The following is a 13088-nucleotide window of genomic DNA, read 5'->3' on the forward strand; positions in this document are numbered from 1 at the left end:
TGTTCTTGCTCCAAGTCATCCAGTATGACTTCCAAACCTTTCAATCCTCCTCCACCGCCACAATGGGTGGTTGCGCTGAACACCCCTATGCCGCGTCCTACCAAGGCCGCATCCAGTATCCCTGATCCTCCGGGATTCTCCAGCAGCAAAGTACTAGGCAAGGGCGTAAGTCACCATCCATGCATAGAATGGGTTGAGTGAGCGCAGTCACCGTTCGAAGCAAACTAACGGGTTGTTATTTAGCGTGCTCAGCAGCAATCAACGACCTCCACAACCGCTAAGCCTGACGAAACAGACACTCTAAAGCTGAAAAAAGCATGGGAGATTGCTCTCGCTCCTTTAAAGCAGATCCCCATGAACGCAATCATGATGTACATGTCTGGAAACAGCCTTCAGATCTTCAGTATCATGATGGTCTTCATGTTGTTTAAAGGCCCCATCCAGGGCTTGATGAACACCAATACTGTCTTCGCGAAGTTTGACACCGAAGGCATTCGCGGGAAATTGATTGGAGTGAAGGCTGTTTATGTCCTGATGCAATTGGTTTTGCTGGGACTGGGAATCTGGAAGGTTAATGCCATGGGACTTTTGCCGTATGATCTATCACCCTTGCGATCATCTTGGTTTATGTCTGGCAGATTTACTAATACGACATTCCACAACAGGACTACCAGATCAGATTGGCTTGCATGGGAATCGGAACGACAACCTCTGGAACGAGCTTATTTTGCTTTCGGTTAGAGTGTATTTCCACGAAAATTTCTAAAATAGCAGCAATAAGAAAACAACATAAAGCTACATTGGTTCATGAAGTCATAATGTTCCTACTGTTCAACACTGTATATTCGGTCAAGGTATGTACTTCCGTTGTGTTGTAAAAAAGTATTGTTGCCATCACAGTGTTACCATGTTACTTTCGACCGCAAAGCGCTTTATCACACGCAAGATGGAAGAGCTGGGCGAATCGCCACACCTCTGCATACGTGTTATACAGAGGTGCCGGTGCAACCCGAATGACGTCTGGTTTCCTCTCGTCTATGATTACCGCATCCTCATTCAACGATTCAAGGACACGGTCGAGAAGGCCTGGTTGGAGGCGTATACTCAACTGCGCTCCACGCTCTGCTGGATTTGAGGGAGTGATGATGCTGAAGGGTCTTTTCTCGGAATTCTCGGTTTGAGGGTCACGGAGAAGAAGGTGTTCGAGGTATCCTGTGAGGTTCAAGGACTTTTTGCGAATCTCAGCCATCGATGTTTGATTAAACAATTCCAATGATGCCACTACTGCATTCATATCCAGAACCGATGGGTTGGACAACTGAAACCCGGCCGCTCCTTGCTGGGGCACGAAGTCTAATCATACATGGTCAGAAATTCAATATAAAAAACACAGTCTGAATCGGCGAGATAACATACGGTTGTTCATCAAGAAACGAGTTTGCTTATCCCCTCCCCACCAGCCAGAAAACCGCGGATGGAAAGCTTCCTTCCCAGATGCGGCCTGTTCAATGTCCACCCGGCCATGCCTCTCATGGACAAACAAAGCTGCCATCCCTCCCGGTCCGGCGTTGAGGTACTTGTAAGTGCACCAGGCAGCGAAATCGACGTTCCAATCATGCAGTCGCAGGTCAACATTGCCTGCTGCGTGGGCACAATCCCAGCCAACGAGGATACCTTTAGACTGGGCGTGAGCAGTGATCCTTTGAATATCGAAGTATTGCCCGGTATAGAACTGAATTGCGGGTAGGAGGATCAGAGCAGTGCTATGCGCATTCTCATCGATTACTCGGAGGATATATTTTGTGTCTAAAATGGGCCGATCAAGGTCTTCTGGCTCTATAAGGACCATGGCATCCTTTGGGTCGAGATTGTGATGCCTTATCTGGGATTCAACGGCATACTAACTCGGATTCGTGTTAGCTTTGGCCACATAACTTTGAAGAAGAAATCAAGTCCATAAAACGTACGTGGTCACTCGGAAATGCCTTGCCTTCGATGATGATCTTATTTCTTTCCGGGGTCGGTCGATAGAAGCTGGCCATCAGGAGGTGTAGGTTGGCCGTTAACGTGCCCATCACTGCTACTTCGCTTTTTAGTGCACCCACAATTGGGGCCATGAGTTTGGCTCCAGCCTCGTCAACATCAACAAATGGAGGGAGCAGCTGGTCGTCATGCGGAACAAAATGACCGGTTACGCCTTTGGTTGCCCATGTCCGAAGGTAGTGGTCGATGTATTTCCGGGTGCTACGGGGTTGAAGGCCAAGCGAGTTGCCGCAGAGGTAGATACATTTTTCATCGGATGTCTCTTCAGTTTCTGCAGCATGGACGCAGGCACAGCTTGTATTAGCGAAGCAAATGGGGTGTCCACACGAATACATACCATCGTTTGGGAACAGAGTCTTTCTTTTTAGGTCCTTTTTCGACGGAATGATAAACTCGTCTCTGAAGCGACGCAAAGGGTCTTGTGCATCTAGTTGCTCTGCATATTCTTTGCCAAATGCCCTGATATCATCTTTGTAAGGAAGAGGGGGTCCGCCGTGGATTACCTGAACATGTAGCCGAGAACCCATTCTGCGTAAACTTTGCGTGAGCAATAGTGAAAGTATAACACTTTATCTAGATGCCACAGATAACTGCAAGGCACCGTCAGTCTCGTGAAAGGGCTAGGCACTTCATGGCAGCATTGTCCGTTGCGCCCCAGGGTTGTCACCCCTCCATGACGACAATCGCCGACGGAGATCATTATTCTGCCGTTGCTTACTGACACGGCTGACCAATGGTGTTAACGTAATCCATGGCTGAGCGGTGAATATGACTGAAGTGCGAATTTTTGCTGCAAATCATCCTATCATTAAAGTTTTTCAACCACCAGTGTCATTGATTAGACTATCTACTAGTTGAATAGATAGCTATTTATTAAGGCAACTTCTTCTAGTATATCTAATAGTCTAACATCTACTACAGATTAGCAGAGCGCGCTGACAAGATATAGGTATAGGCTTATTAATCTGGCTATTAACCTCTATATCAAGCTGCTAAATGTAATTTTGGCCTTCTTATATAGATAAAAGGATATTATTCCCTACTATAGCACGCCTTCTTACCCTTTTCTTTACCTTCCACTCATTTTCAGCACATAGGACCTTAATTTCTTCTTAGAGAAGAAGATTTATATTTATTACTATCTGTGTGGCCTTTTCTAGATGCTAAATATAAGCTATTAGACTGCTAGATAGCTTCTGTTTTTAGATGCTTCTCTATATAGTACAGACCTTGTGATTAAGCTAGTAAGGATTCTAAGGAGTCTGAAAGGTAGAAGAGATAGAGCCTTTAGTAAGTAGTAGTGTTAGTGTATAAAGTTAAAAAGTAATCTTTCTAAGGACCTGCTCTTTATTTAATAGCTTTAGACTAGCTCCTATAAAGCTATTATATATATTTACTTAGTTAAACACCTTATCTTATACTGGTGGATATAGATGCAGGAAATCTTCCTTATTAATGTAGTTATTTCTAGTAACTATCATTCCTTCTACTAGTTTTCTGTATGAGTATTTAAGCGGCCTAAAAACCCTAATATCTAGGGGTTAGAGAAGATGAGAAGTATATAGTGGCATACAGAGATAGATAATTACATTCTCCTTGCAGAATGTATTAAATTCTGGTGTTAAATAGCTAGAATAGCTATTAAGGATAAGCAACTACTTTGCACTAGTTAAAAATCACCTAGAATAAGGCTTAAACATAACTTTTAACTAGTGGAGGCTAATCTTATCTATTATCCAGCTATTCTGACTAGTTGTAATTAACTAGTCTTAAAAAAGCTTAGGTTCTTAATACTAAGCAGCCTAGTGTTCTTTTCCCTTTAAGATAACTACTAGTGGTATAGAAGTCCCTTTAAAACTAATATATTTAATGATTATAACCCATTCATAGTTCCCTTGGATAACTATATAAGGTCTCTTACTGCATTCTACTATAGTAATAACCTTAGATATTATACAGAGTCCTATTGCAAAGCTAGTTTTATTAAAGTTCTAGATATTATCTTTATGTATGCTGTATTCTTGAATAGCTTTATATATAGTCTTAAACTACTATCTAATAACCTTAGGATCCTCCTGTTTTGCCCTCTAGTATATAATCCTTTAATTATATCTTATATATAGTTCAGGGCGATGTTTTGTAAAGGAATAAGCCTAGTTTACTCTAAGGACTACTATTAAATCTTGTGTATATTTACAGAGTAAAATCTATGCCATTCCATGCAGGAATTCTGGCTGAATTAAGAAGCCTTGCTTATCTGCATCTAATAGTTGCTTAATAAGAGTCTCTTCTTCAGTAGCTATTAATTTATGGCTATTTATATATATTTCTATTTATAGTTTGACTCCAGATAGCTGCTTGCGAAGGGAGGATTTAGGGATACTAAATATCTAAGCAGCCTTTAGTTTTAACTTAACTTTTTGCTATTTCTATGCAGTAATAGCCATCTGCATACAGGCTTCCTTAGATAGAGGCATATTTATATATAAAAGTAAAGAAAATAGCGCGTTAAAAATGGTCGAGTTGAATATTTTGGTGGTTGCGGGGAAAATTCGCACTTTGGTCGTATTCACCACTCGGCCGTGGATTACGTTATGCGGAACCATCTGACTAACGGGAAACTTACCATGTGGTGTTTGGAGGATATATAATCAAGATTGCCGATGACAAACAAGCATTGCCTTATACAAAGGATAAACTAACATGCGATTTGTTCGACAAACATCTTGACGACTCCTAAAATCTCCGCAATCATGTCTCAGCCAGCGTTATCCTCGGCCGTTCTTCGTCTATCGCGACGTCAGAACCTGTCTGGAGTGGCGTTCGTACGCTTTACATCCAACAGAGCATCGAATTCGGCATGTCGCTTGTCCGCGCCTTTCTCCTCCTGCAGCACCAGTATTCCTCGGTCTATTTCGAGCTCTCTGGTTTCATCTACTACCGATGCTTCGTTTCGAATCCCTTCCACAAGACGTTCTCTGTATTACCGCCAACGCTGTGCCTTCTCTGCATCAACTGCTCGACCGGGCGTCAAAGTCGTACAGAATCCGAGGGTAGACGAGGAAGGGAAGGCGTTGATGATCAATATCTCCTCTCGGGCAGCAGAGGTATGTTGGATGACTTCTTTAAAATTGTCTGTGTCTCTTTGCGGGAATGTCAGACCAGTTAAGGATACCATCTGCCGTGGCTTCCTCGGGATTTACATATCAGTACTTTATTGGGAGGAGGAGAGCTGCGTCACCAAGGTATAAGCCTTGTTGAACACAATCCTAGCACATACGACCATAGGGTGTGGAAAACAGGGCTTCCCGTCCGCTCAGCCGTACTTAAGCCACACGCCGGCCGGTTAGTAGTTGGGTGGGTGACCACCAGCGAATCCCGGCTGTTGTATGTTTTTATTCGGCTCTTTCTCTTTTTGGCTTGTTTAATTTGTCCTCATCCTATCGCCCTTTTATTTCTCCCCCTCATACTTTCCATTCAAGGAGCATATCATTTTCCAAGATTACTGACCTGCTGGCCAGCGTCTTCGAGAAATCACGGATCCATCCTCTTCCCAGTTAGCAACAAAGGAGGAGAATCCATACCACCATCTTCGGATCACTGTGACTAGCGGAGGGTGTCACGGCTTCCAGTACCTCATGTCTCTTGAGGCAGCCTCGAAGATAGACCCCGAGGAAGACACGGTATTCGAAGCGGAACCCGAACAAGGCACGACCTCGGGGGCCGGCGAAGCAAAGGTGGTCATGGATGAACCGTCTTTGGAGCTCTTATCGGGGAGCACAGTCGACTATACTATGGAGCTGATTGGCAGTCAATTCAAGATTGTTGATAACCCGCGAGCAACGAGCAACTGCGGTTGCGGAACGAGTTTCGATGTGAAGGATTGAGTCATCTCCTTGACAAGGGTTCTGACGCTGAGATATCAGAATCGATCGCACATTCTCGTCAATGTATATCACAATGTTTTACAGATAGAGTAATAGATACCATACCTCACTTCTCGTTTGGGTGACGAGCTGTGCTTCCATATCCACCGAATTGTTTGATAGGCATGTTATAGTATGCGCAAGTTGAACCGTGGCCGCGCCAATCTCAAGGAACCATTACTGACGTGAGACAGTTCTTTTATTTGCAATCATGAAGCATAGACCGTACAACATGGAGGTAGAGAAACATAAATGTAACATTCACGCCCCTTAATCAACCTTCTAAACTCATTCGATCGCGACGAACCCGTGTCCCGAGCAAATCAAGGCCGTAAGCCTGGGATACAGCTTGTTAAGAACAAACAAGGACTGAAAATGAAGATGAAGAGAAAATGGGGGACACGGAACAAAATTCATAATGAGAGGGGCTAATTCTCGGCCTACTGCCTCTTTTACCCCTCTGTTTTGCTTCAGGAAGAATGATCGGCACTACTGCAAGATTAGGGTTATCCAAATGCCCTATTCCTATTGACCACACTTAGCTGCCACCTCTGGCCCCTGATCGGCTTTTCATAACTCCTGGAGCGGTTGAGGCGATACCACTGGACTACTCAGTGTCCACTTACATGCCTCACATATCCTATGCACTGGCATAACACATACCTCGTTTCAAAGCCTCAGGCAGAAGTTCGGAGTGGAATGACGTGGTCATCTAGTAAACTCTGGCCAAGTTTCTCAAGTACCAGTCCACCAGACGGCGGCCGGCCTTGGTTTCGCTGACGTGGATCAGGTCATTCTCCAGCGCATAATCGAGGTCATTCGCGCTGACGACCTCGCCCTCCAACAGACCACCCTCAACCCAGCGCACCTGACGGCTGCGCTGCTTGTTCACCAGCAGCCAAGAACGGAGCACCTCAGGCTGGACCTCGAGGAAACCGGCGAGTTTCTTCAAGTCCATGGTCGTGTAGAGTTTGAGATACGACCGGATGGTAGGATTGTACAAGGTGTTCTTGACCTCGTCCATAAAAATAGCGGTGTGGTGGTCGACAGGGTCGATGTTAAGAGCCGGGTTGTCAAAATCAGGGGGAGTTGGGCTGATGAACTTTGGGCAAGCGGAGCGGAAGAGCTCCTCGAACAGAGGAAGAGCATCGGGACCGCCGTGTTGGAGACGAAGGAGCTGCTCGCCGTACTTCTCACGCAGAGCCGAGTGGATAGTGTCGTCCAGACGAGTGGGGTGAAGAGCCACGCAGATCGCGATCAGAGCATACATCTGGTCGTTCTTCTTAGCAATGGCGTCATAGCTGTTGCCACCCTTTTGGAAATTCTTGGTCCGTGAGACATAGACCAGAATGTGACTGAACATGCGAATGGCATCGCCGTAACGACGCATCATCATGTACGAGAAACCCACATAGTAGTAAGTGGTGAAGTGGGCTGCCATGACGCGGGCAAACATGGCCTTCTTGTTCATCTCAATGTCATCGAGGGTCTTGAGAGCAAGGCTGAAGTCCCCCAGCAAGCAGTGGACACGTAACAGACCAATGATAGAGAAGTAGCCCAGCATCTTATACAGAGGGCGGGAGCCGTATTCGCCAGCGAATGCCAGCGGATCCTCTCCGCGCTTGATAGCAGCCAATTGTTCGTTAATTTGCGATTTCTGAATAAGAGAGTAAAGAACGTTGAGAACGGAGTAGCAGCCCCATGTGTTCGGGTTTTCGCGCAGGAGTTGTGCTTCCTCTTCGTTGGAGCCGCTGCGAGCGACACGGTTACGGTAGCGGCAGAACGATTCGAACTGGTAGATGAATTCATCGATCACATCCCAGGCCCAGTAGTACTATGTGACAGAAACAGGTATGCGTAGTTAGCAATTGTCTCAACAGCGGCCATGAAATCTCATTGGCAAAAGGACGGAGAAAATATACAGAGCCCGTGGAGATTTGCCTTCATAGAGCAAAGTGGGCTAGAGATGGGGACGTACAGATGGCACCTCCAGCTCGACAGGGCCTTCGGAGTTCAGGATGTAGTGGAACAAGCTGCAGTAGTTGTCATAGCTTGCGAACTTGGTCTCTAGAGTGGCCTGGTATTCAAGAGGGGTTGCAGCAGCGGCAAGCTGAGCCTGGAGATCTTGCGTTTGGGAACCAGTTCCAAGGGATGTTGTCCGATCCAGCTCGCTCATGCCATCGTCAAAATTCACTTGCTCGCGGTAGTCGTTGACGAGGGCCTCCTCCTCGACATCGGACTCGTCGCCCAGGTTAGGGTGCGCATTGACGCGCTCTTCGTACGACATATCGACTCTGAAGATAATCCGATAACGGGAAATATTCAGTGAAATCCTATCGGAGCCGGTCGACAAGCGAGAGCTGCGGAAGGAGATACGTCGTTTGGCGTTGCGGGTTGACGTCGGCGTGTGGGATAATCGTTTCGGCGGCGTCGAATTTTGAGGGTTTTCGCTTGAAGAGGTTTTGTGTTTATCTTATCTCTGCATAGGAGGTGAGCTGAGTCATCTATACATTTATGTCGCAAATATCACGTGATATTCACTGTTGTCGTAAGAGTATCTGTCATATCCCATGCATATCCCGTCCTTGCCAGATGTGTGTGTATTCTGCCTAGGTATATGGCAATGACGGAGCAAAAGGAGTCCTAGGCTGAGAACCATCGAAGTGGTTTTCTTTCACAGCAACTGGAATGTGTCTATTGTCAGGCTATAAATGGAAGCTGCGTGACTATTCTTTCTCTAAGTGTCATCATTCGGATTAGGACTAAGATTCTCAGCATCGACAAGATCTCTGGACTGGAGGAGTGCCATGTTCTGCGCTATCAGTTCGGGAGGTAGAAAAGCCTGTGACTACAGTACCATATCATATGGGACGATCGTAGATAATAGGTAGTGAGAAGCATGGTGTCAACCATGGATTAATCCTTGGACCATGACGCAGCTATCCAGCAATTACTCGTAGAAGCTCCTACTGACCATGCTTAAATGCTGGATCTACCATAATAATTTCATAAGGTAGTAAGAGCGTTTGCAAGTCGGTTTGCAAAGATATCATACCACCGTTCTCCCCTTAAGTAGCACACAGGTCGTCTGTATTCCACCCATTCCTCCCTCCCTCCATTTCTTTGACACGTACTCGAATAATCTCTTCAAGAAATTGGGAAGGGGCATTACAAACATAAAGTCCCCAGCTATAGAGTTCATTAGATTTTTTGACTGTATCTGTCAAGCCTGCCCTTCCAACCAAGGGCGTTGCTCTATCATGACCGCCGAATGACGCAGAAATCGGCCATGCTTCGTTTTTTGTACAACTTCGTATGATGGATGCTCTTCAGCATACAGGAATCTTTGGTCAAAACCGACTGCTTCCTGACGCTCGTTGCTGATACCATCAGATAGATTTCGTCTTCCGTCCCCACCCTTCATCTCCGCCTTATTGGCCCCTTCCAAAGACTTCAACTGAGCCCTTGCATTCATTTGCTTCATCAGTATTCCATCTGTTTCGTGCATTGGCTTACCTGAGGTCGTCAAAACATAATGGGGATGGGTTACCCAGAGCCTAATTCAAGTAACCCGCGGCTCTTGCAAAGGTATCAGCTCCCACTAGAGATTCGATTCTCACAATCATCTCCTCCACCTTTGCCATCCTCTTTTTCAACGCGACCAGGTATCGACACGTCTCAGCAAACAATTCCTGCGAATGCTCATCACACAAGTCGGTAGCCAAAACAAGACAAGTGCTATTGACAGTCTCGAGCAGGTATCGTGGAATTTGTTCGAGACCATAAGTCTGGCGCTGCTGACGCAAACAACGACCGATTTCTTTCGCAGCCCGAAGTCGAATCTTAGTCGCTTCTTGGACCTCTGGTGAGTGTTGTGATTGCTCAGCCATCATGTGCCCCAAAACAAAGCTGAACATCGACATGATTGTTTGGTCACACTTGATCCTGCAATTATGGGTGAGGACTTGGTTATTTCGTACTGACCCAGGTCACAGACTTACCGCAGGAACGACATGTGTGGCATAGACTGATCTTCATCCTCCATAGCGCCCTTCATATCTACGAGCCACGTTTCTAAGCGCGAAAGGAACACTCCCACCTCTGCCCAGAGTCGCTCGACGGTTATCTCGAATACCTTTTCAAACAACAGCTCTTGGATGTCCACCGTAATCAGAGTCAGGTCGGCCAACTTCTGCATGGCATAACGAAGACGGGCCGGTTTTCTGATGTAGTCGAGCCTGTTCGTAAGAGGGTATGGACTCCACATGGTTTTTTCGGTAGCTTCTTCGTCGCTGAACAGGTTGGAGCTGGGAGGTTTCAGGGCCGGTACCCTTTGTAGTTCCATAGATACCTGCCTGTCACAAAGATCAGCCATGTATGCGCCACTGGATGTTTTCGGCATACGAGTTCATGATATAAATCCCCCATGCAGTGATTGCTGCAACACGCTGAAATTGGGCAGACCACGTTCTATGAGGTACTGGTCTTGATGCCTGGAAGAGTCCGAAATCTTGGGCAAGTTGCACACCTTGCTTGAGCATGAGCCAGCCGAGTTGACTCTTCCCTTGAGACTTCAAACTAATTCAGAAAAATTAGCGTCCTGAACCACGAGTAGTGAATTCGGAGGCGTTTGAGCCCGACAGCACTTCAAGCAAGCGACATACACATAACTCATCAGGACTACCGCCTGGATATTCGCCAGAGAAGCCTGGCCTTCTTCGGCTCTCCAAAGCCTCTCCGCTTCCATTAAGAAATGTCGGCCGCGCGAAGCCACTTCTGAGGGAACAGCAAAGACATCAGGGAAATCAGAGTACACCTGCGAAAGTCAAAAACGGAACGCTGCCTTCGACAGAGTTGGGGAGACATCGTACACTTGCCATGGCCAGAACACTGTTCACCAGTAACGGCGTACAGAATTCCGAGTCCGTATTCCTTGCTTTCATATGCTCCAGGAAGACCTTCTGATCCAATATCTGCAATAAGGGATTGTCCCAGGTAAAGTATAAAGAGACCAGATGCGAAACAAGTTGACCATCATCGGTGACGGATGTCCAAGGCTTAGCAGGGACTTGTACTAGAGGAATATCGCAAAGTTTCTCCATGGTTATTCGAGAGTGTATATCGAGGTATACGGGTTCCCGCGCTCCAGCTTGCGAGCTGGACTCCTCAGAACCACCTTTGAGGTCCTCGGAACTGACATCGCTTGGGTCTATGGTCGGCTTAGCCACGATGGCCGCAATGCTGTTGAGCGATGGGGAACCGCGTATGTGATCCAGGATTTCGTTCAATTCGGTCTCGTCTGAATTGCGAAGCGACTCAAGGAGAGCGTATAGCAGGCTTCGGTAATAGGACAACTCCTCGAGGTTTCGTTTAGCCGCGACCTTTCGCCTTAGGTCTAGGGACTCATCGAAGACGCATTCGGCATCCGCGGTCTTGCAAGAATTACATGGTGGTGGTCCGCCGCTGCACTGCAATTTGAAAAGAAAGTCAATGACCATTAGCTGCGAACTGGTGTAATTGGGTTGGTTGAAGCCAAAGGATGTGAACAACGACGCGGAAGGACTGCCTAATCAACCTGTCCCGTTTGTTCTGCGGTAATAGCTGACAGAGAAAACCTTTACTCCTACCTTTCTTTTCGCTTGTTTACATGATAAGCAAGCGGTGGAAATCTTCTTTAATCGTGATACGGTGGTAGTCTTCCGCGTGATGGGACCTCGTGGGCTGGGGGCGAGCGTTGGAAGATGCTTGTCCTGATCATCGAATGCCATCTCGGGCTACACCTTCACTCTCGGCAGAAGAAAACTGTCTCACCGCAGGACGCGAACACAGATGGACTCAGGGCGCAACATTATTCCAATTTTTTCTTCATTTGATTCACTCCAGAAGAACTGGTAATTGCGGGGCCATGCTCCTTAGGAAAAGAGGATGGGATGTTGATACTGACAAGCAATAAGGGCTTGGCGGCAGTGATAACCCATCCAGACTCAAGCAGCTTTCACTTGGACCGGAGAGGGAACTCCATACGTGACGATCACAGTTTGGTCCAGATCCCAATTTTTATTGTGTCTCGCTTCCCTTGACCAATCCTCTTGAAGCGTAGTAGCGACAGGGATGACGGACGGACCGAGTACTCGGGGTTGTGGGCATCAATATGGCTGTAGGGGGAGCCTCGTTGCAAATACTGGGGAAGCTTGTTGAAGAAAGGATGACTGAACTGCCGTCTACGGCTGATAGGAACTCTTTGTGGCAATATTGGAAGAATGAGGGAAATTCAGAAAGGTAACGAGCCATAGTCATGGCGTTGTTACCGATACTCAACACAGCTTGCTGGTAACAGGCCTGGATTGGCTGGAAGAACTTAAGACACACTCTAACCAGCCAGTCTCATTTGGCTGTCGTTCGAGCCTACTACTAATTCATATATGGACCAAAGGTACTAACAGTGACATAACCTCCTTTTTTCATGCTGAGGTACGTAAGGTACCGGACAACTATAGGCTATTTGAGATCGTTGTGAACAGTCTCTTGTGGGCAGAGATCGGGCTGTTCATGAAATGAGAGCTGAAGCTCAATGTTTCTGCTCCAACAGTCAGGATCATCGCCCTTTTAGAGGGACCTGGGTACACCGTGCCTGGTAACCTTTATGCAGCATCATGGGCAATCGGTCTACATCAGCTGATTGCTGGCTTAGCATCTAACTTTTCTCTGTTCGTATTCACCATGCTCTCCACCATCTATCAGTTCCACCACACCCTGCTTCCTCTCATTCTGACCGAGTAGGCACGCGGTCTGACGACCCTCCAGCTCGGCTTGATTACAACTGTCTATACAACCAAGCACCATCTCAGTATGTGAAGGTATATGAAAAATGCCCATCCCTCGATTAATTTGGGAAAACCCAAACGATACCGCACAACCCTTCCTAGATTACTCAACTACCAACCTTAGAACGGGGTACGGCGGACTATTTGTACAAAAGGGACTTTTGGTTTTTTTACCATGATTACATCTTACCACACTCTGCCTTTATATTTTGCACGCACTATAGTATTAAATAAATTAGATTGCTATATACTAAGGATTTTAAATAATATAAATCACTATATATAGAGGATATTG

General features: G+C 46.5%; 5 protein-coding genes and 1 non-coding gene across 6 annotated transcripts, besides 3 other annotated features; 2 read left to right on the plus strand and 4 right to left on the minus strand.

The window, feature by feature from the left end:
- Window positions 1–24: 24 nt before the first annotated feature.
- On the plus strand, window positions 25–741 carry AFUA_2G10350 (ER membrane protein complex subunit 4; the record flags this gene model as incomplete). The annotated part of the gene is made up of 3 exons (XM_750275.1): window positions 25–165; window positions 244–593; window positions 666–741. The coding sequence occupies 3 exons, from the start codon at window positions 25–27 to the stop codon at window positions 739–741; spliced, it is 567 nt and encodes a 188-aa protein (XP_755368.1).
- Window positions 742–910: 169 nt separating this feature from the next.
- On the minus strand, window positions 911–2702 carry bna5-1 (kynureninase; the record flags this gene model as incomplete). The annotated part of the gene is made up of 3 exons (XM_750276.2): window positions 1968–2702; window positions 1417–1900; window positions 911–1353 (listed from the first exon to the last, which is right to left on the minus strand). Exons 1-3 carry the CDS (start codon window positions 2568–2570, stop codon window positions 911–913), a joined length of 1530 nt encoding a protein of 509 aa, XP_755369.1. The 5' UTR covers window positions 2571–2702.
- A 2201-nt stretch (window positions 2703–4903) lies between these two features.
- Window positions 4904–5150: a sequence feature (Protein overlapping with rRNA (AFUA_2G10370, EAL93332.1) was converted to a misc_feature.).
- Window positions 5151–5213: 63 nt separating this feature from the next.
- Window positions 5214–5404: a sequence feature (Protein overlapping with rRNA (AFUA_2G10370, EAL93332.1) was converted to a misc_feature.).
- AFUA_2G10375 lies at window positions 5322–5437 on the plus strand. The gene has a single exon (XR_013344484.1). It is a non-coding gene; the product is annotated as a ribosomal RNA (ribosomal RNA).
- Window positions 5438–5564: 127 nt separating this feature from the next.
- Window positions 5565–5930: a sequence feature (Protein overlapping with rRNA (AFUA_2G10370, EAL93332.1) was converted to a misc_feature.).
- A 751-nt stretch (window positions 5931–6681) lies between these two features.
- Window positions 6682–8409, minus strand: AFUA_2G10380 (putative eukaryotic translation initiation factor 3 subunit EifCl; the record flags this gene model as incomplete). Its single annotated transcript, XM_750278.2, has 2 exons — window positions 7948–8409; window positions 6682–7803 (listed from the first exon to the last, which is right to left on the minus strand). The coding sequence occupies exons 1-2, from the start codon at window positions 8254–8256 to the stop codon at window positions 6682–6684; spliced, it is 1431 nt and encodes a 476-aa protein (XP_755371.1). The 5' UTR covers window positions 8257–8409.
- A 628-nt stretch (window positions 8410–9037) lies between these two features.
- On the minus strand, window positions 9038–9477 carry AFUA_2G10390 (uncharacterized protein; the record flags this gene model as incomplete). Its single annotated transcript, XM_750279.1, has 2 exons — window positions 9038–9158; window positions 9308–9477. The coding sequence occupies 2 exons, from the start codon at window positions 9475–9477 to the stop codon at window positions 9038–9040; spliced, it is 291 nt and encodes a 96-aa protein (XP_755372.1).
- A 49-nt stretch (window positions 9478–9526) lies between these two features.
- On the minus strand, window positions 9527–11876 carry AFUA_2G10400 (putative C6 transcription factor; the record flags this gene model as incomplete). Its single annotated transcript, XM_750280.1, is given in 7 exon segments — window positions 9527–9914; window positions 9971–10354; window positions 10374–10547; window positions 10634–10785; window positions 10841–11437; window positions 11591–11713; window positions 11859–11876. 7 exon segments carry the CDS (start codon window positions 11874–11876, stop codon window positions 9527–9529), a joined length of 1836 nt encoding a protein of 611 aa, XP_755373.1.
- Window positions 11877–13088: the final 1212 nt, after the last annotated feature.

This window comes from Aspergillus fumigatus, chromosome 2 (genome assembly GCF_000002655.1).
Source record: "Aspergillus fumigatus Af293 chromosome 2, whole genome shotgun sequence".
Lineage (NCBI taxonomy): Eukaryota > Fungi > Ascomycota > Eurotiomycetes > Eurotiales > Aspergillaceae > Aspergillus > Aspergillus fumigatus.